A 22964-nucleotide genomic window follows, 5' to 3' on the forward strand; every position below is an offset into this window, starting at 1 on the left:
GGTCTCATTCAGTTTTGATATTCTTGGAGTTTGTGACTCTGGGAGAGATGGATTGCCATTGGCAAGGGTCTGGTGCTCTCCCCCTTCCCCAGCACTGACCACAGCTCTGCTGCAGGCAGGGAATGAGCCTGGAGCAGATGCTGGAATGGACCTGCATTTTCCACATTTGACCACAGTTATGCCTGCCTGACTTCCATGGAAGTGCTGACGTTGGGATTCCAGGGAATTGGGAAGGAGGGAGGGGAGATGGAAGGCTTTTCCAGCTAGGATAGTGTGAATTTCAATCATATGAATAGGGGAAGGGGAAGTTTCTCTTTCTGGATGAGAGGAAGTTGTTTCCCAATTCCAAGAATGGTCAATTGTGTTGGATTTTCCCTCTCCATCCTTTGGTCCATTCTAATCCCTTACCCGCTATCCTCTCCTCTTCCACTCAGAACCAACAAGATCTAAAGTCTCTGCCTTCTCCTTAGAATGAGAAGTCTTCAGGTTTGACATAGGTTTGGAGGAAGCCATGCTATTGATGACATGTAAACATAGAATCCAGGATATGTGAAAGGTAGCCCGAGCATTAGATTGTGAGCCTAGAGAATACTAACTAGCCCTTTAACCTGCTTTGTGACCTTGGGCAAAATGTTTATTGGAATCATTTTCCTTACTGGGCTTCAGTTTTCATATCTGTGGATTCTCCCAGTTCTAAGATCCCTTTTAGCTCTGATATCCTAGGTTATATAATGTGTTAAGGCCTTTTCTAGCTCTGAGATTCTGGAAGAAGTGAAGTGATAGAGTGGACAGAAGATTAGACTTGGAGCTAGAGAATCTGGGTTCCCACCCTACCTCCAATATTATGTGACTTTGGACAAATCACCTTCCTATGCCTTAGGTTCCTCATCTATAAAATGAGAGGTTGGACTCTGGCCTCTGCAGTCTCTTCTGTCTCTAAACTGACAATCCTGCAGTTCTGTGATGATAATTTCTTTGCAGTAAGAATCAAAGGAAATGTAGCAAGCTCCTTTTGGTTGAATGTTGGGAATGGGATGGGTTTAAGCTTGGAGGTTTCTGGACTGGGGTACCTGGACACATAAGTTCTCTTCTGAGCACCATTCATTGCTTTATCTCTTTTTTGTCTCTTCGCTCCAGGCCTCTTTTCTCATTCATTCGAGAGCAGCAGCTGGTCCTACAAGGACCAAGGAAAGCACAGAGCTTAAGTAACTGGTCAGATAATTCTGACTGATAAGACTTTGTGAATGAGTAAGAGGGTTTAGGGGCTGAAACAGTCCATCTGGGTGTCCTTGGCGTGGGACTGACCAGAAAGTCAGTTTTAGCCCAACTATGCTCTTGCCTTCGAAGCAGTTGGATGGCTTTCAGGTGTTTAGAGTCCAGCAATGGAGTCTGGGAAGGAGTGTTGAGACCTGCTGCAGAAAGATAGCCATCCACCCACCCCACTGTCAGCATCCCAGTAATTTATCTGGCATAGGGATTCCCTTTATCTAAAGTGCCTAGGGCCATGAGTCACTCTTGAGGACTATGAAAATAAACTTTATTGTTCCCTAGAATTTAAGCTTTGATAGCCAGCAAATCTATTTTGTCTGTCTCTGACATGACTTAATGTTTTTCATATGATTTCATATCTGTAGATTCCAAAATGAGGCGATCAGAATGGTCTGACTTTGCTGGGCTTTTCACATCCTCCCCAAGATTCATGTCCTTTAGCCCACAGTATCTGAAGGTCAGAAAGAGCCCTGGGAGGCTATTAAGTCCATCCCTCTGTAGCAAGGCAGTCATAGGCATCAAAAGCCCACCTTGTTGTAGAATGTGAAGACGGTGCAAAATCAAGCAGGAAGTACCATCATTAAGTGAAAATTCATTTCCTTCTTAAAGTTTAAGTTTTGGAATTTTTAATCACTTATTAGTGAGTGAAAATTTTGTGTGTGTGTGTGTGTGTGTGTGTGTGTGTGTGTGTGTGTGTGTGTGTGTGTAAGGTTGGTTAAGTTCCTTCTCAAGATTGGCAATTAATCTTTTCCTTAGGAATATTCTTATTGATTAATAACCTCCCACCTCCACCCTTCTGCATACTTGTACTGTTCAGTCTTTTCTAGTTTGGGAGGTGTTTGCTTCATTTAGAAAGCATGCACATCAAACAGTTTAGTTTGCCGTAAGCATTATTTTTCATCCTTCCACTAAGGACATACCATATGTTCTTGGAAACCAGTGAACCTGTAAAGAATTAGGCTAGTGGAGGTTATATAGAGGGAACAATTACTTCTCACTTTTCCTCTATGTGGAACAATTCCTAGGATTTAAGTCACACAGTTGTAGAATGGCAGCCCTGGAAAGAACCTTAGAACATAGAATATAGAATATGAGAGAATATAGAATATAGAAAGATGGTAGAAGAGCTAAGTGGAGCCTTAGAACCCACAGTGTTAGGGCTGGAAGGGACCTTAGAGTAAAGAACATCAAGAACCGGGAGGGAATGTCAGAACTCAAAGGAACGATTTAGAACTCAGAATGTTAAAAGTGGAAGAGATCCTAGATCCTAGAACCTAAGGCTCAAGGGGTTTTGAAGATCAGCTAGTTTAATCACTTAATTTTATATATTTTCTTGATATGAAGTCTAAGGAAATGAATTGACTCACCCTCAAGGTCATGCAGTAGTTAGTGGCAGACCAGGAATTAGACTAGATGAGATGACTGTAGCCCAGTAAGGTTGAGAGAATTTCTCAGTCACAGATAGGGCTGGAAACAGACCCTAGTTTCCTACATATGAAGGCACTGTTCTTTCCATAGTACAAATCGTCGCACAAGTGATAATCGGGAATCATGGATTAAGCCTCACCTGTATCTACATTTTAGCAGGGCCTTTTGGAGATAGTATCTAACTCAAAGGAGCAACTTTGGCAGGGATTTCAGGCCAGTAGAAGAGATATTTGAGGGCAGGTAGGTCTTCTGGAATCACATCCCATAACATAAAAGTGGGCCCTGTTGACTATCTGAGAACAATGTGGCTTTAGCCCAAAAGCTAGAAAGTTTTTTCTCTGTCCCCTAATTGGGAGGGCTTGTTATGCTGATCTCTTCCAAAACTAAGGGGAAAATTGAGTTCTTATTCCTTCAGGCCCCCAAGGAAACAGCCTGCCTCCCCATGATTGTCTCTTCTGTAGAAAAAAAAAAAAAAAAAGAAATGTGTTACGGTTTTTTAATGAGGAATCCAGGTTTGTGGTTTTTAAAAACTTGGCTTGGGGGTCTGGCAAGGTTCCAAAAAGGCTCCTCTGTCTTTGTAGCTTGCAGATGGGAAGAGGCAGGGGACTTTGTTGAGGTCTGATGCCCTCTTCATCCTTCTGAGCAAGAAAATGTCCACATTATGTTCTTTGCATTTTGTTTGCTAGCCCTGATTTTGGAGTACAAAACTCTTCCAGGCCTTGGAAAATGAGATTCCTAGGGAGAATTTGCCATGGAGTCTGGCAGACATGTAACTGGGAATTTGCTTTAAGAACTCACATGTTCTAGTAAGCCTTCAACCTGTCCAGGCTGAGCAAGGACTGGTCTTATCTGGGTATTTATAGTATGAAGTCAGGGAATCTGGATTTTAGTCTGCTCTTGTACTATCTAGACTTGGAATCCCCTTTCATTTCTCTGAGTTTCTTCTCATTTATAAAACGTTACTGAGTTATTGCTCGTGTCTCTTCCTGCACTGACATTCGGTGGCCATTCTTTCTAGCTTTAGTATTCTCTAATTCTATAAATAAGATGTCTCTTCAAAGTCACATTTTCCTAATGAGATCCTGGCCCTGGAGCCGATTTCTGTTTTTGGCTCCGGGAGTTTTGGCAATACTCTTCTGCTCTTTTGTAAACTCATGAAAGGATTCACTGAGAGGTAAGCCCTCTGAGGACAGGGTGTTTTATTTTTGTCTCTGTATTCCCATATCCAGCAGAGTGCATTCATGGCCTTAGTAGGTTCTTATTAAATGCTTGTTGGTATCTAATTGATTGATTATCTCATGACATCAGTTTGCAGCCCCTAGTATAGAGAATTAGGCTGGTCATACTGTCAGCAAATGGCAAATATTTAGTGCTTGTAGATTGAATCAAATCATGTTTTTTCATTCAACAAATATTTGTTAAGCACCTATTATGTTCAAGGTTCTATGATAGGCAGTGTGGAAGAGGTAGGCATGAAGAAGACATGGGTCCTGCCTTCAAGTTGCTTATAATCTAGAGGGAAAGATAAGATACCCACAAATATTTATTAAGTATCTACCACGTATTAGCCCTATGCTAGGTTTTGTAGGGGATGCAGAGCTAAGATATGGTCTCTGTCCTCCATTATAGTTAAGCAAAAGAAGATATAACATATATAATAGTATATAAATGCAATATAATGCAAAGTGGCATAAATGTTATATTTATTCCCAAATAAGAAGTATAGAATATGATTTCATTTTTAAAAATGTTTTCATATTTTGTTTATTTCACCATAAACCATGGATCCTTCTCCTTGCCCCCCCCCCAGAGAGCCATCCCATATGACAAATGATATGCTTTTACATAGGAAGAAAATTAGCACAACTGATCAATACATTGAATAGCTCCAAAAATATGTACATTGTATAACATGTATGAATCTCCAACCTCCACAGAAGGGTAGTTTTGGGGTATCTTCTTATACCACTTGATCTTTATAATTTTATCACATAATTTTTTTATTTTTTAGCGTGTTGTTTTTCTTCCCATTTTTACATTGTTGCAATTATTATATATATATTGTTTTCTTGGCTCTGCTTACTTCATTCTGCATCAGTTCATTCAGATTATCCCACCCTCCTCTGTGTTCATCACATCTGTCATTTCTTATAGTGTAGTAACATTGCATTATATTTTTGTGCCACAGTTGTTTAGCCATTCCTTAATTGATGGGTATGTACATTCCAATTCTTTGCTACCACAAAAAGTGTGGGAATATTTTAGAATGTAAGGGGATTTTTTTTCTTATTGATGGCTTCTTTGGGAAATAAGCCTAGTAATGAAATCTCTAATTCAAACTGACATTTTAGTCAGTTTATTTGCATAATTTCAAAGTACTTTCCAAAATGGTTGTACCTCTTTTAAGTTCCACCAACAACATATTAACGTTCATGTCTTCCCCAAATCCCTTCAGCATTGGCTGTAGCCATTTTTGTCATTTTTATCAATTTGCAGGATATGAGGTGAAACCCCAGGATTGCTTTTATTTGCATTTTTCTCATTATTTGTGATTTGTATCATTTTTTCATGTGATTGTGAATACTTTGCAGTTCTTTTGAGAACTGTTTGTTCATATTCTTTGACCATTTGTCTATTACAGGGTGGCTTTTAGTCATATTTATCAGAGAACTTTATATAAATATTTTCCCCCATTTCACCACTTCCCTTTATATCTTAAATGAATCAGTGTTTTCTGTGCAGAATCTTTTCAGTTCAATTAATCAGTATTTTTTTTAACTTTTGTAATTGTTTCTCTCTCTTTTTTGGTTAAGAATATATCACCTTCACATGGCCAGGAAAATTACATGATCTGTTTCTCTTCTAATTTTTTTAGAGTATGATCTTTAGTATTAAGGTCATGTATCATGTATTTAGAATGTATTGTGGTGTGTGGTGTAAGATATTATTTTAAGTTTAATTTTTGTTGTACTGCTTTTTAGTTTTCCAAGTTTTTATCATATAGGTAGTTTTTCCCTGGATAACTTCTGTTTTCTACTCTTATCAAACACTGAACTATTGAGTTCTATTGTTTCTGAATCTCCCTTGTCTAGTCTGTTCCATTGACTTACTTCTCTATTCTTTAACCAATACCATATGGTTTTGATGACTGCTGCTTTATAATATAATTTGTGGTCTAGAAGTGCTATTTACCCTTTGTCCTAACTTCTTTTTTATCATTTCCCTTGATAGTCTAGATTTTTAAAAAAAAAAAACCTATGCTATTATTTTATCAAGTTCTATAAAGTATCCCCTTGGTAATTTGATTGCTATAGCATTAAAAGTATAAATTAAATTTAATAGTATTGTCATTTTTATTATATTGGCATGGCCTAGACATGAGCACTGAATATCCCTCCAGCTATTTAGGTTGTTCTTTATTTCTTTAGGGAGTGCCTTGTAATTGAATCTGTATGTCTTTTATGTGCATTGGGAGGTTGATCCCCTAATACAGTGTGCATTTTGTAGTTATTTGGAATGTGGTTTCCCTTTCTATTATTGTTTCTTGTGTTTTGCTATTATTATATAGATATGTTATTGGTTTTTGAGGACTTATTTTGTACCCCAAAACTTTGGTGAAGTTAACAATTATGTCAACTAGTATCTTTGCTGATTCTCTTGGGTTTTCTAAGTAAATCATCTTATTATCAGAAAATAATGGATCATTTTATTCCCATTTTACTTATCATTATTCCCTTATTTTTTCTCTTGTTGCTATTGCTAGCATTTCCAGAATTATATCAAATAATAGTGGCAAAAGTGGGCATCCTTGTTTCACCCTATATTTATTGGAAAAGGTTCTAATGTATTCTTAATGAGTATGATACTTGTTTTTAGTTTTAGACATATTCTCTTAATATTTTAAAAAATAGAAGATGATTTCTAGCTAGAGGTAAAGGAAAGTATTACAGAGGATGTAATATTTGATCAGGGTATTGAAGGACAGTTAGTATTTCAGCAGCAGGAAAGCCCAGGACATGTTAAAAAAACAAACTGATAAATAGTTTGGTTTGACTGGAGGATAGGGATCATATTGGAAAATGGCAAAAAATAAAGACTTTGAAGGCCAGGCTAAGGCTTTGTCTTATAGATAGTGAAAAGCCAAGCATTAGATATTTTTGACCAAGGGAGTTAAAGTGGCCAGAGCTAGACATCAAGGAGATTAATCTGGCAGTGTTGTGTAACTTAGGAAGAAAAAAGATTCAAAGCAGGGACATTATGGTAAGATATCATGGAGATGAGGAACATGATCTAGGTTGGTGGCAATAGCACTGGCAAAGAGGGGGTAGATGGAAGAGAAATTGCCAAGGAAGATTTTTTTGAGGGAGTGCCACTCTGAGAGGGGGAAACCTTATGGCCCTTGGCAGTGCTAAGCATTGGCATGAGTTCTTTGAAGAGCTCTTGGGGTCTTCTGCCAGAGGGAGGTTGGAGAGGCTTTCCTAAGTCTGGAAAGGTTTGAAGATTGGTCTTTCTGAAGGTTGGGGCTCAGAAGCTCATACACTTATAGCTGGAATCGACCTTAGAGGTCATTATCCCTCTCACTTTACTATTTAAGAAACTGATGTCCAGGAAGGTTACATAGACAGTAAGCAACAAAATGAGATTTTTAACTCAAATCCTCTTGCTCCAAGTCCAATGCTCTTTTTTACTGTGCCAGGCTTCCTGGAGGCTCCTACTGCTATCTTTGGGTCTACAATAGAAGGGAAAAGTACTTGCCCTCAGCTTTTGTGAAATGTGGTCCTCTACCTAGGGACCATGTGAATTGTGAGGAGTTCCTCTCTTGAGGCCTCCTTTGGCTCCACTAGTCTTCACTGAGCTGAAGAATAACCCAGTGGAACTTTTTAAAACCCCATGGCTGGATGCTGAACTCACTCTTTTGACTCAGAGAACAGACTCTTCTAATGGGAAAACATTAGATCAGAGAGGGATGACCCCCTCCCTTGTTCTGCATTTTGTCTGAGATGGAGGCTCTTTCTGTCAGGGAACACAGAGCAATCATCTATTTAGCTAGTCTGTGCCTCAGTTTCCTCTTTAAAACAAGAGGGCTGGGACTAGATGATGTAGAAAGTCACTCCTAGATCTGAAATCACAGCATTATCTTAGGTCTTGCCCATTAATAATTACTACCACCACTACCTCTACTACCAACCCTATTTCAACAGATCATAGCTATTGAGCTGACTATAAAAGCCTGTTCAGTCTGATCTCCTTATTTTTCAAATGAAGAAACTGAGCCCTTGAAAGATACTTGTGCCTTGCCCCAAATGTCAAATAGGTAGAATGTGAATGAGATAGCATTTGAACCCAGGTCCTCTGACTATGAATCAAGCCCTCTTTCCTTGGTACTATATATGCTATTTCCCTTCAGTAATTCAATGATCTGTGACTTCATAGTTTGGCTCTTCTCTCCTCCAAGTTAGATTATAACTCCTCCGCAACTTAGTAAAAGATCTTTAAGAATTTTTATGGCTAAAATTCTGAAGCTACTCTAGGGCTAAGCTTTTTTGAATCTGGCTAGGCTGTTCCTTGGACAATCCATCACTGTACTGGTATAGGAATTGAACCTCCAATTTTATTGATGTTGGGGAACTCTTGGATGAGGAAACTCCCATCACCCATGGAGGTTGGCAACTTCTCTGAAAGAATCTTAGAGAACACTGAGCAGGTGTTGCCTGGGGCCACATAGCTAGTATGTGTCAGAGGAGTATGGGAGGCCAGCTTTCTGTCCACCACACCATGCCTGCCTCTCACAGCTGCGATTTATAGAACTCTTATATTTCTACTAATAGAGAGATTTTTTGAGTTCCTTCCTGCTCTATGGTTCTAGAGGTAGCCTGAGTGAATGTCTTGTGCCAGAAAGACAGTGATGGAGTCAAGGGGATAAGTAAAGGGACATGTGCCAACTTGAGGATGCAGGACAGTCATATATCTATCCCTGGGATTAGGGAAGAGAAATATCTTAGGTATCAGAAAAAGGAAGTTCTGGATCAATGACACATGTAAAACCCAATGGTATTGTTCATTGGCTATGGGAAGGGGGTAGGAGGTGGGGAGGGAAAGAACATGAATCATGTAACCGTGGAAAAATATTCTAAAATAATTAATTAAATAACATTTTCAAATTAAAAAGAAAAAGGAAATATTTCCTGATTCAATTCAGTCTATCAAATATTTATTAAGTAGTTAGCTACTATGTACAAGACACTATGCTGGATGCTGGGGATACAGAACCCATACAAAACAATTTCTTTTTATGTTCCTGGCTGTTGAGTTGGAGGAGAGGGAGTCAGAGTTCAGTGTGCACACTGAGGAGCAAACATGGAGTGCACACAGATGAAGCCAAAGGCATTTCAAGAGGTAGCAATGACTGGCGTAATCTGGAAAGGCCTTGGGTAGAAGGTGGAACATGAGCTGAGCTTTGAAGGATTCCCAACAGACAGAGAGGAGGGAGTGTATTCCAGACATGGCTAGAATCATGGAGAGAATTGTTGGGAAGAAGTACAGGCCAGTTTGGATGGAAAGAAAAGTATTAGATAAGCTGGGAAGGATAAGCACTGAGCTAGGTTGTGGATTCTTCTTTTTTTTTCAAATCCTTATGTTCTGTCTTAGTAATAACTTTTAAGAGAGAAGGGTAAGGGCTAGACAAATGGGATTAAGTGACTTGCCCAGGATCACACAGCTAGGTAGGGTTATGGATTCTTAAGTGCTAGACTGAGTAGTTTGTAGTTGCTCCTTGAGATGATAAGGAGCTACAGAAAAAATTTTAGGGGATTGGGTGGGGGGCAAGGAGTGCCAGAGATGGGGGGAGGAATGGCCAGTTTGTGTTTTGGTAGCATCCATCAGGAAGGTGATTGGACTGAAGGAGGTTGTATCGGAGAGAGAAGAGAGAGCAGTCTGGTACAGTGAATCAGATGATAAGTCACTGAGGGCCTGAACCAGGATAACGTCTATGTACATAGAGAGGGAAGGTGGATAATGATTGTACAGTAAGAAAGGGGACTTCCCACTATTTTGAAAATCATGATAATTCTTATAGAAGGCAGACTAGAGTTTACTTTTGTATTTGAGAGGTTGAATTTGGCAAAGTACAGGATTGTAGGAATGGAAGCGGGGAGAAGGAATATAAATATACTTAAGCTGTTTACTGGAAGCACCTTTACTTCCAAACAGTTGATACCCTCATTTAAAACTGTCCTCATCTATTCGTTTATGGAGACCCCTGAAGAAACTCAACTCAGCACAGCATTTTGGTCAACTCAGGTCCATTTCTTATATAGCACTTTAAAAAGGTAGCAAAACTAATTATCCCCCCCCAAAAAAAAAGACTAGTGGCCATCAAAAGCACAATTGCATTTAATGCAATTTTCACCAAATGTAGATATTTTGCTCACTCTGAATGGATTTTCATTTCATGTTAGCCTGACTTAGGGAGTTTTTCCAGTGTAGGCATGACACCTCATCACCACCACTAATCATCCAAGCAGATCGATCACGTCAGCCTGACTTCTCGGCCCGCCTTGGTGTGGTGTTAGGCCGCTGCTCGTTGTAGCCACTGAGCTGGGCCAGCGAGGCTGCCTTTGTCAAGCCCGGAAGCTGCTTCTGTCTAAGGTATGACGGCGTAGGAGCCTCCGCTCAAGGCACCCAGGCCAGATGCGCACAGCCGAAGCTGGGAAGGGGGCCAGAGGAGCATCCGTCAGGGTCATGTGTCTTCTTCTGGGCTGTGCAGGCATTTCTGTTCATAAGGGGGAATGGTGGGGAGGAGGCAGACCCAGAGAAAAGTTCTCGTTCTCCTTGGAATGCCTTTGCCCCAGTCATCAGACAGGAGATAGGCTGTAGTCAGACTTCCTGGGTGCCAGGAAGTTCAGGGGTCATGCTGAGTAGAACATAGACTTCTCAATTCAATTCATGTCGTCCCGGACTGACCCCATCCATCCATGCAGTTTTCTCAGCCCCCTTTATCATGACCATCTCCACCAATGTCAGTTGGAATATCTCATTCCTTTCCTCTGCGCCCTGTGCTCGTCTGATAGGGTTTAGTGCAAGGACTCCACTGCTGCTGGGGCTCCCCCCCCCAAGCACTGACTCACCTGGAATATGCCACCTTGGCCCAGGGTTCCTTGTTGCAGGTGGGGCTGCAGGGCCTTGGAGTTTTGAATGGCCTATATTGGGCCAACAGGAAAATAAAATCTTATTTCTGGATGGAGATCTGATTGGCATGAGACCTGTTAGAATTCTCTGAAGGAGTGCCTGTGCCAGGCTCCTTCCTTAACTCCTGCTGAGAGAAGACTTTAAACAGATCCAGATGTTCTTTCACACATGCACGGACATAAGCTACATGCAGACAGACAGACAGACAGACAGACAGATGCACAAGCGGAAGGAAGGTTCCTTTTCCACCCTCTCACGTTTCTAGATTTCCCCAAGGCATCGGCGACAATTTAGCTCTGCTCAGAGTCTTGAGACCCCAAAGTTTTTGAGAAGATCGTCTGGGCTAGGACTTGATGTATGTCCTTTGGTTTATGAGTTGGAAAGTATCAAAAAGGTTCAGTGTTGTCTCCCCCTTGGGTGAGCCTTTAGTCTTCAGGGTCTATTTTTTAATATCAGCCCTTTTGCTAGGAGGTATTGCTCTTCCATTTCTGTTTTCCCTGGTCCAGTGTCCTGGCCGAAATGGTGAAGGAACCTACATTCTGTTGCTTTTCCCGGCATTAAGTTAGGGCCAGGAATTGGGTCATAACTGACTATAGCTGTCCCCAGAGCGGCCCCTGGGCCTCCCGCCAGCCCAGATGTATTACATGAGAGTTCGAGCTCTGCTCCTAGACCCTGCAAGATGCGGCACAATCACGCGTGCCCCTCTTTCCAGGAACGAAGAAGAGGAGAGAGGAGCGCCCTACCTTCCCTCGGCCTCTTCCCTCAGCCCTACGGCCTCTAGGATCCTAAAAGGGACTCAGGAATTTGGCAAACTTTAATCACCTCCCCCCACTGGCCCCTAGTTGGAGTGCCTGGGCCAAAGGGAAGGGTTGAATAACTGAGGGGCTATGTGCCCAGAACAGAGTACATTGTCTGGACGTGGAGGGGGCAGCGGGGGCCTAGAGCCCTGGGAACTCTGCCCACTTTCCTGGCCACCCGAGGGATTCCCCTTGCCTGCCTCGGGCAGGTTGTTTAACCCTGCCCGCTGCTCATAAGCATCTTAGAAATTGCTGAGGTTGCAAACGCCTCTGTTTGTAGAGGAACTCTGGAGAGCAGATGGGATGACCCTGTAAGCCCCCCTGCCCTTCCCCACTTGAGGGCTGTTTGCTTCTTCCCTGACCTACGCCATGTCTGCCATGGCTGGTTCCCAGGATCTTCCTGACTGGCTACCTGGGCATTTTTAGCCTGGAGCGAGGAAATGGGCATCTGACAGTCAGTGAGTGAAAGAAGAAGGAGGAGGCCCTGGCTGATAACCTATGTAGGGCTGCGGCCTTCTTTCCATTAATGCCTGGAGCTAAACTGGGAGAGGAAAGCAGGACCCAGGAGCCTTTGTGCCTGGCTTTTAGTGTTCATGGAGTTTTGGGCTGGATGGGGGGGAGTGGAGGCAGAGGGAGTCCAGTAATCCAATTTAACAAGACTGACATAATGGAAAGAGAGCCACACGATGTCAAGAGGTCTGGGTTCTACTCCTGGCTCTGACATTAACTGGATCTTTGACTTTGGGCAAATAATTTCCCTTTTCTGGGCCTCATTTGTAAAGTGAGGGAGTTGGGCTAGATCAGAGGTCCTTACTTTTTATGTGTGTCATGGACCCCCCCCCCCCGATAGTCTGTTGAAGACTATGAACCCCTCCTTCTTTTTTAAAAACCCTTACCTTCCTTCCATCTTAGGATTAATGTTATGTATTGGTTCCAAGGCAGAAGAGCAGTAAGGGTTAGGCAAGGGGAGTTCAATGACTTGCCCAGGGTCACACAGCTAGGAAGTATCTGAGCTCAGATTTGAACCCAGGACATACTGTCTCTAGGCCTGGCTCTCTAGCCTCCTAGCTGCCCCTTAGTAAGTGTTTATTAAGTGTCAGGCACTGTGCTAGGCTCTAAGGGTACAAAGACAAACTAGAACAGTCCTTGAACTCTCATGGAGCTTACATTCTATAGGAGGGAAAAGAAGTATATGTATACACATGGTCAAAACAGATACAAAATGTGTGCCCATTTTTGGGGTAGCTGGAAATACTAGCAAACCAAGGGGGATCAGGAAAGACTTCATGTAGGAGGCAATACTACTTGAGTGCTGAATTGTGTGGCACGAGCTATATAAATACCACAGGAATTCAGAGAAAGAGGAGATTGCCATGGGCTGTAGCAGCTAGGGGAGGCCCCACAGAAATGATGGGACATTGTCCTCATTTTTCATTCTCTAGGCTGTTGGGGTGCCTAGTGACAGCAATCCCCTGCCAGAGCCAGGCCTTTCACCATATGTGAATCAAACGCCAAGCTTCCCCGGGGCTCAGGAAGTCTGCTTTTATTATTTCAGCATGTAGGAAAGTCTTTGTCTCACTTGCTCTGTTTTTTTCCCCCTTTCTTCACCTTTCCTTATTCTGGTTCTGTGTATCTTGCTAGGAGTAGCTCTTGAAATACCCACAAGCCATTCTTGTTCGCTTAGGCCCAATGAATGGATGCTGGTCCCTTAGGTCCCAGCATCCTAAGGATTCCCTTGGTGCCATGAGGTCTATAAAATACATAATAAACACATACCTTCTTTCTTAGAGTCAATACTATGTATGAGCAGTAAGGGCTAGGCATTGGGAGTTAAGTGACTTGCCCAGGGTCACACAGCTAGGATGTGTCTGAAGTTAGATTCAAACCTAGGGCCTGGTGTTTTCCTTTAATTATTTATTTATTTAGAATATTTTTCTGTGGTTACATGATTCATGATTTTTCACATTTCTCTTTCCTCCCCACTCCAGGAGCTGACAAGCAATTCCACTGGGATATATATGTATCATTGTTCAAAACCTATTTCCATGTTATTCATATTTGCAATAGAGTGATCTTTTGACTCCAAAACCCCAATCATATCTTTTTCTTCTGCATTTCTGCTCCCACGGTTCTTTCTTTGGATGTGGATAGCATTCTTTCTCATAAGTTCCTCTGGATTGTCCTGGATCATTGCATTGCTGCTAGTAAAGAAGTACATTACATTCAATTGTGCCACAGTGTATCAGTCTCTGTATAATGTTTTCCTGGTTCTGCTCCTTTCACTCTGCATCAATTTCTGGAGGTTCTTCCAGTTCACATGGAATTCCTCCAGTTCATTATTCCTTTGAGCACAATAGTATTCCATCACCAACAGATACCACAATTTGTTCAGCTATTCCCAATCAAGGGGCACCCCCTCATTTTCCAATTTTTTGCCACCACCAAGAGTAGGGCTATAAATGTTTTTCTTATTATCTCTTTGAGGTAAAAACGCAGCAGTGGTATGGCTGGATCAAAGGGCATGTAGTCTTTTAAAACCCTTTGGGCATAGTTCCAAATTGCCCTCCAGAATGGTTGGATTAATTCAATTCCACCAGCAGTGTATTAGTGCAGGACCTGGTTTTTGATACACCGAACCATCTAGTTGCCCCCAGAAGTCTGTGAAATACAAAACCTGGTCATAGTGTTGCTCTGACTCTGCATCCCCATCTGCTATTATTTTGTATTTTGTTTGCATATATTCTGCATTTGCTTATCTGTGCTCCTGTCACTCTTGAGAGAATGTAAACCCCTTAAGGACGAACACCATTTTTTGTCTTTGGATCTCCAAAGCTAGCTCAGTGCCTGGCACATAGATTTTGTTGTCATTTGTCCTTTGTTTTCAAAGAGGACCATAGTAGTCATTTAACAAATGCTTGATGAATGAGTGATTGAATGAATGGGTTCAAGTTACCCCCTCCTAAAGAATTCTGAGCCCCTGGAGGATATGGAGACAGTACCTGGATCCCAACTCAATTCAAGTTGTCACTTCTCTGGTTCTTGATTTCCTCATCTGTAAAATTAAGGCTTTGGACTAGGTGATCTCTTGGATTTCTTCTAGCTCTGAAATTCTGTGTTCTAAAGTCCCATCCAGCTCTGATATTTATTGACTTTGTAACTTGTCCTTTGGCACTGGGAAGGAAATTTAACAGGTGAAGAAGGAAGCCAGTGGGGATAACATTTCCAAAAGAAGGCCAGGCAGTCAATTAATTAGTCAATAAGCATTTATTAAGTACTTACTATGTGCCAAGGACTGGGGATACAAACAAAGACAACAGGAGCCTATAGCCAAATGAGGGAGATAACATGTAAATACCTACGTACAAACAAGACTAGGAATTGAAAGATAAATTGAAGATAATTAATCAAGGGAAGGCACTAGCATTAAGGGGCAACAAGAAAGCCTAAGGCAGTATATTAGCTTGGACTTGAAGGAAGATGCCACTCTTTGGCCACTCACTCATCTTTCTTCAGTGGGTCATGAGATCAATAGTGGTCAGACTCGCTGGATGTTGGTGGAAAGTTGATCCTTTCTGCTACATGCATCCCTCTCAGATGGGCCAAGGAACATCTCTATGTTCCCCATGCCAAGTAGAGCAACTGTCCCAGAAAGGGCAAGGGGCAATCACATTGACCCTTGTGCTTCCAAAGCCTTGCCTTTCTGCAGGAGAATTGTTCACAGTTTCCTTCCATCCCTGCTCTGAAGTCCAGAGGGACCCACCAGGATGTAACCTGAGCTGCAGTAGGAGAAGACAGCCTGTTGGGAACACCAGCCCCAGCGTGTTCTTTGTGCTGTAACTGCCCCATGAGCCCATTCATAATCCTTCCAGTGCCTGCCAGTCCTGTGTCCTGAACGAGCATCAGACTGTCCTTTTACTTTCCTCCAAACTCCCAAAGCTGATTCTGAGACATCATTCTGGGACCGTTTTGTTCACTCCTTCTCGCTCCTTCTCTCCATATCAGCTTTGAGGCTAGGCTAGTCCTGGGGAAGAGGGTGTAACCCAGCTGAACTAGGGAGACGCTAGAATCTTGAATTAGAGGGGATGCTAACATTTATCCTGTCTACCAGCTCAGAAAAGTTGGATCATAGATCTAGGGCTGAAAGAGAATTTGGAGGCCTTCCAAACCCATCATTTTATAGATGAGGAAACTGAGGCACTGAGCAGTCAAGCGACTTTTCCTGAGGTAATAGGGGTCAGAGGTTGGATTTAAACCCAAATCCTCTGATTCCATAGCTGGTGCTCTCTCCACTATTGTACTCAGCTTTCTATTTTCAGATGAGGAAAGTAAGGCACAGAGGGGGTACCAACGTAACGCAATTGACTAGGGACACCAATTATAACTTGAACTGAGGTTCCCAAGTCTCCATCCAATGGGACTTGGAGATAATATAAATTTTAGGGCTCAATTCATCATTAATTTAGGGCAGCTGGGTGGCTCAGAGGATAGAGTGTCAGACCTGGAGAGAGGAGGATCTGGATTCAAATGTGGCCTCAGACACTTCTTAGCTGGGTAACCGTAGGCAAATTACTTACCCCATTGCCTAACTTTTATTGCTCTTCTGCCTTAGAATCAATGTTTAGTACCAATTCCAAGACAGAAAGAAAGGGTCTTTTAAAAAGCACGAACTTAAATTAGGAAGGAAACTTAGAGGCTATCTATTCCTACCACTTTCTTTTACAGGTGAGGAATCTGTAGCTTAGAAAGTGAAAAGCCTGGGGACAGTTGGGTAGCTCAGTGGATGGAGAGCCAGGCTTAGAGATGGAAGGTTCTAGGTTCAAACCTGGCCCCAGACACTTCCTAGCTGTGTGATCCTGGGCAAGTCACTTAACCCCCATTGCCTAGCCCTTACTGCTCTTCTGCCTTGGAGCCAATACACAGTACTGATTCTAAGGTGGAAGGTAAGGGTTTAAAAAAAAAAGACAAGACAAGAAAATGAAAGACTACATACTAAGTAGCAAGTCTAGAATTTGAACCCAAGTCCTTTCATTCAAAATCTGATGTTCTTTCCATTGTACTTTGCTGCCTCCTTAGCACATAGAGAGAGCCTGAGAGGCAGAATCTGAAACTAGATGAGCTGGGGTCAGGGTTGAGTCAATCATGGTGGCCCTTCCTTAATTTCAAAAAATGTTATTGATGCTTTTTTAAAAAGTCACTATTGGAACAGCTAGGTAGCACAGTAGTTGGAATGGCAGGCCTAGAGTCAGAAAGATGTGGATTCAAATCTGGTCTTAGATATTTCCTAGCTGGGTGACCCCTGTACAAGTCCATTAGCCCCATTTGCCTTTGCTTGCCTTTCTGTCTTAGAGTTATTACTAATACTAATACTAATTACTAATAAGAAGAATCTTCCTGACTCCAAACCTGGCACTCTATGCTTTGTACCACTTGGCTGCTCTGATCTATTAGGGACCTGGTTTTCTCATTACCATGACTAGTTTAAGCATTCATCATAGATCAGAAGTCTTTCAGAGCTATTTTTTATTATTATGGTCATTTGCCTGGTTCCTTCTTTTTTCACTCTTTAACAGTTCATAAAAGTCTTCCCCAGATTCTCTGAATTCTTCATATTTATCATTTCTTATGGTACAATAATATACTATTATATCCACATACTACAATCTGTTCAAGCATCGTCCCATTCTTGGGCACTCATTTTCCTTCTAGTTCTTTCCTTTTACAAAAAGTGCCACAGCAAATACTTTTGCATACATGAGATCTCCCTGCTGTTTCTGACCTCCTTGGAGCATATACTTAGTGGTGGTATTGCTGGGTCCTTGCCTCTGGCCACTTTTGTGCCTTTTTTGAGTATAATAGTTCCACATTTGTCCACATGCCTCAAGCACTTCTGTAGGATTCCTCTTCTGCTGTCGAAGGCAGGGCATGGCACATTTAATGTTTGCAAAAAGCTGGAACAATTGAACTTAAATGTTAACCATGAGCAAAGGCTCAGCGCCATCCTGTCTTATGGCTTCCATTTTTTGAAGGGCAGTTGGGAGGTGGTGGAGGCATTAGTTATGGGAATATGAATTTCACCCCATCTCTATCCTCTTCCATTGAGCCTAGAGAGGTTCTTTGAGAAAGAAGCATTTAAATGGAAGCCAAGGTGAGTTTGGGTGAGGGGAAATAGAACAGCATGGAATTGCAAATGTTTCAAGTTCTTAGTTCATCAGTGCTCAGTGCTCTTAAAAATTTGGGTTTAATGTATTTATTTTATTCTTCTATTAGCCCTAGAAACAAGAGTCTGAATTACTCTCCAACATGAATCTTATTTTGTTTGAGTAGTTCAGGCTTTACTTAGTTAGAAAAACATGTGGTTTGTTTTTTATTAAATTTCCCCTGGAAAACACAATGGATTAAATTCAAGAAGGGGAAAATATTGGGTTTCATTTAGTCCCAAACTGGTCTTCTGTCTCCCTTTTGAAGTCAGAATGAAACTGTCCCCTCACTCCAGTGGGGCTTCCCATGCTTGACATGGCCTCCTTGGTTCAAAGGCCTGGCTTTTGTCCATAGAGTAGGATGGAGCCCTAACTCGGGGACATAGAGGGCTTGCCAGAGCCAAGACCTTCCCCCTTGGCAGTGCCCCTGAACTCTAAAGCTTCCTTTTTGAGCTTCTTTTCCCTCTTGGTACACTTCACACACATGACTTACACTCAGGTCTTAGGGTCTGATAAATCCTGGGCTATACGCCCAGGATTTATCAGTATTAAACTAATGAGAACTCTAGTGAGAAGAAGCAGTAGGAAGATCGCTGCCTCTAGAGTTGGAGAGTCTGGATTCAGATTCTGCCAAATTCTGCATGTGTGACCTTGGGCAAGTCACAGGTGTTAAGCATGCAGCCCATAACCCTGCTGAGTGTGGGAAACCAGATGAAAATGTATTTGGGAAATATTTAACAAAATAAATCAAAGCACAGTAAAAGAATAAAATAAATAAATACGTGAAATATGGATAATGTTCATTTGGGACTGTGGCCCTCAACACTGCTGAGTTTGGGAAACCAGATTAAAATGTAATTAGGAAATATTTAACAAAAAAACACAAGACATAAATGTTAAGTTGTGGTTTTCTAAGTCAATACATGACCCAGTTAGGTCTTTATTATTGGCTATTTAGTGTTCCCCACCCTTTCTGTTTGATTTTGATACCACTGGCATGACTTATCTGGGCCTCAGTTTCCTCATTTGTAAAATGAAGTGGTTGAACTTGATGGCTTCAAGATCCATTCTAGCTTTAAATCTATGAGCCTATGATCCCCTAGATTTCCTTGTAAATGGCCCAAGATTTACAAATATATCCTTAGAGCTCTAGATTGGTAATCAAGGGACCTAGATTATATATATTCAATCCCCATGTAAAAACAACTTTTAACAATTATTTTCTGACTTGGATTCTTTTCCTCCTTCTTCTCTCTCCCCAAGGCAATATGTAGTTGCCTACTATATACCAGTGCTTTCATATGCAATACATATTTCCATATTCCAGGGCACCTAGATTCTAGACCTAATGCTACTGTTAACCACTTGTGTGATCTTGGGCAAGTTACTTCCCCTCTGGATCTTAACTTCCTTGATTGTAAAAATAAAGGACTGGATTAGTTGACCTCTAAGGTTCTTTTAATTTCATAGGTTTACCACATTACAGAGTTCTAGCTGGAAGGGGCGTTAAAAGTTGCTTAAACTAATCCTTTCCTTTTATTGAGGAGGAAACCAAGTGAAGTGACTTGCCCCAGGTTGTACCCAGATCTTCTATTTCTTATGTTCTTTCTGTTACAATACAATTCTAAAATTCTATGTTGCCTCCTTGGAGGAGGATGAGATGGGGTGCTCTAACCTTTGGAATAAAGGAGTGGGAATAAAATGGGAACTTGTCCTTGTGTGGCATTGTGCTACCACTACTCCTTGCCCCCAAGACACTGTGTGGGCTAGATCTGGAGTGACATCAATGGTCTATATTTACATTTTGGCTTAATTTTCCTCTTTCTCTTATCTTTTTAGGGATTTCCTGGAGACTTTGGGGAAAGAGGACCCCCTGGATTGGATGGCAACCCTGTAAGTGTCAGGAGACAACGTAGAGAGAACATTAGGTCTGAGATGAGGAGGAAGGGAGTTGATTATGGAGAGGAGAGAGAAACTGTCTGCTTCTGGATCAGGGAAGCCACAGAGAGAAGCATATTTGTTGATATAAAGCCGCTTTGCCACGTACTGCTAATTCTACTGTTTGACTTAAAATCTAACAAGCAGATCCAAGGTGTTCATATCTTTCTTTTTTAAAGATTTATATTTATTTTATTTTGATAACAAATTTACACGTAAGTTTTCCAGTATTCATATCTTTCTGTTCCCTTCCCCTGAGACCTTTCCCTCTCTTCATTTCCATTTATGTTGGGGCCCCACCCCAGACTGGGTACACTACACTACTAATAGAGAAAGTTTCTATGGCCTGTGGTCTGATTATGGCCCTTGGTACATCTGTGAGCTGAAAGAGATCAGACTGGAACTGGGAAAGAAATGAAATCTTACCCAACAAGTTTTGTGTCCCATCCCCTTATGGGTATCAACAGTTTAGGGGAAGAGAAGGAAGAAATATCTAGGAAGTGCTTACTATGTGCCAGGTATGTGCTAAATAAATATTATCTCATTTGATTCTCAAAACAACTCTGAGAGGTAGGTGCTATTATTCTCATTCTTCCACTGAGGAAATCAAAGCAAAAAGAAATTAAGTGATTTGCCCAGGGTCACACAAATAGTAAATATTCTAGGTGAGATTTGAATTCATTTCTTCCTGCCTTGAGAACCATCATTCTATTCACTCTGCCCACCTGGAGGCACGAGAGGTAGTGGTTCAAGGAGGTCCAGGTTCCTAACTACCATTCCTTTTGTGATGCTCAGCAAATCATTTCCCCTTTCTAGGCCTCAGCTTCCTTTTCTATTCATTGGAGTGGGTTGGAGGATATCATAATCCCCAAGATTTCTTCTAGGCTGAAAAGAATCAAGTGGCTTCCCTAGGGTTGACCAGTCACAGACTAGAAAGAAGGCTGGGTGCAGAGTGTCTAGGGCTTGAGCCCTGATGCTTCCTCAGTGCCAAGAGAATATGGTGTGAGAAGACCTTGGTTTGCCCTCTGGGAGCATCTTATCTGGACTCCAAAGATGTCCGTGCCTCTTTAAAGCCAAGAGCAGCTCCACACCAGGGGAACTGGGGACAAGGCTGAGCCAGGTGGTCATTGTCGTCTGAACACATTCTCTAAATATTTACGGCCAGCGGTGGCTACTAAATGGAAGCCACTTGCAGTATAGGGAAATCACCCCCTTCTATAAGAATGGGGTGGAGAGTTTACAAATAATTGGAATCCTCCAAATGCAGAGGCTGTTCAAATTTGGTCTGAGATTTTTGGCTCCAGAATTGCTAACCACAGAGCCAGGTCAGCCTGCCCCAGGGTCTGGGACCCTTTTTCAAATGCTTCCTCTTCTTTGGGCAGCCAACCTAGGGCTTTGGATTGGGCTGAATACCCAAGAGATTTCAGAGCTTGATGCTGGGAGGGATGAGGAGAGCCAGGATCTCAGCTGGGTCTGTGTGCAACACTGAGTCTTCTCCAAGTCCTTCCTGAGGAGGCAGGGAGACAAAGATATTGCTTTACTTCCTGTCCTAAACAGCTGTGCCCAGCTGTGCCCATCCTGGAGGGGTCTGGCTTTTGGCTTGTCTTCTCCCCTCTCCCACAAAGTTCCATTCATCATTCACTCTCATATGCCTGAAATGAAGAATCACGAGTGATTTTAAAATATTTCTCATTATGTCATTTAATAACAAATAATGAAAAACAGTATCTCGTTTTGGTAAAGGAGCTCCCTCCGAGGAACTTGTCATATTTGTGGTATAACGTAGTGATAGAGCTCTGGACTGAGAGTCAAGAGACTTGGGTTCTAATAGGTGTGTGGTCCTGGGCAAGTTAATTCACTTTTCCAGTCTCAAGGGATAATAATTCTTAACCAGTCTAGCTCACATACAAAGGAGCTGGAAGTGTTCCCAGTCAAAAAGAAGATAACAGGGCTCTTGTCCTACTAACCCAGCCATTAGGCCATCTCAGCTAGCAGATATAGTGACAAAGATAACTCAATACAATTTATAATTATTTATTGATGGTGGCATTATTCATACCTTACTTTTATTTGACACCTTTATTCTTTTTTTAAACCTTTACCTTCTGTCTTATAATTGATATTAAGAATTAGTTTCAAAGCAGAAAAGCAGTAAGAGCTAAGCAATTGGGATTAAGTGACTTACCCAGGGTTGCACAGTTAAGAAGTGTCTGAGGCCATATTTGTACCCAGGTCCTCCTGCCTCCAGACCTTGTGCTCTCTCTACTGTGCTACCTACCTGCCTCCAGAATTCTACTTTCATCTCTCTCTGCTGAGTTGTCTGCAGAACCATGGGGATACCGCCATAAACCATCTGTCTAGAGAGGCACCGAGGGCTACTGCAACACATGAGTGCTAGACTTGGAACCAAGAGGGACCCAGATTCAAATCCTGGCTCCAATACTTGTTGTTGTAACCTTGGGCAAGTCATTTAACCTTTTAGCCTCAATTTCTTTATCTGTAAAAGTGTTTAATATCAGTTCATATCAAGAAGGGTTGTCATGAGGGATAAATGAGATGATGTATATCAAGTGCTTTGCAAAACTTAAAGCAATATGTAAGTATGAACTATTATTGTTGTTGTAATTCCCTCTCTGGGTGTCTGACTCAGGAAAATAGCATCCCAAGATGGGAGTGGGAGTGCTACGATTCCCCCAACAGCGCCCGATCCCTTGGCATCTCTATCTATGCACCTTACCTATGTTGATTTTCTTTCACTTTTAGGGAGAACTGGGTGCCCCAGGCCCACCTGGAGTTCATGGACTTATTGTAAGTATGAGAATATAACCTAATAGATCAAATGGCCTGAGCTGGGGACCTGGGAACAAGAAGAAGGGAATAGATTGGAACAACTTCTTTTTGGGAGGGACAGCTTTGTATAATGCACAGAACAGGGGCGTGAAAGGCAGGAGACTTGGCTTCTCATCTCTAGCTGAAGAACCTTGGTTAAGTGAGCTAACTTTCTCTGGGTCTCAACTTCTGCATTTCCTTTAGTCCCAGTGACTCTTTAGGGAGAATGGGGGTGGGGGAGTTTTCTCTGCAGCTATAACCCTAAGGTTTCTAGTCTAAATTTCAATGGAAGACCAGAGCCATACAGAGAGTTCATGAT

At 41.9% G+C, this 22964-nt stretch overlaps 1 protein-coding gene across 1 annotated transcript in view; it reads left to right on the plus strand.

Annotated features, from left to right (window-relative positions):
* Positions 1–22964, plus strand: part of COL27A1 (collagen type XXVII alpha 1 chain) — a 268921-nt gene that overhangs the window by 105098 nt on the left and 140859 nt on the right. The window contains exons 12-13 of the mRNA XM_044659702.1: positions 19718–19771; positions 22580–22624. Of these exons, the coding sequence (XP_044515637.1) occupies positions 19718–19771; positions 22580–22624 (99 nt within the window). The remainder of the gene's footprint in view (positions 1–19717; positions 19772–22579; positions 22625–22964) is intronic.

The sequence above is a fragment of the Gracilinanus agilis genome, chromosome 2, assembly GCF_016433145.1.
Source record: "Gracilinanus agilis isolate LMUSP501 chromosome 2, AgileGrace, whole genome shotgun sequence".
Classification (NCBI taxonomy): domain Eukaryota; kingdom Metazoa; phylum Chordata; class Mammalia; order Didelphimorphia; family Didelphidae; genus Gracilinanus; species Gracilinanus agilis.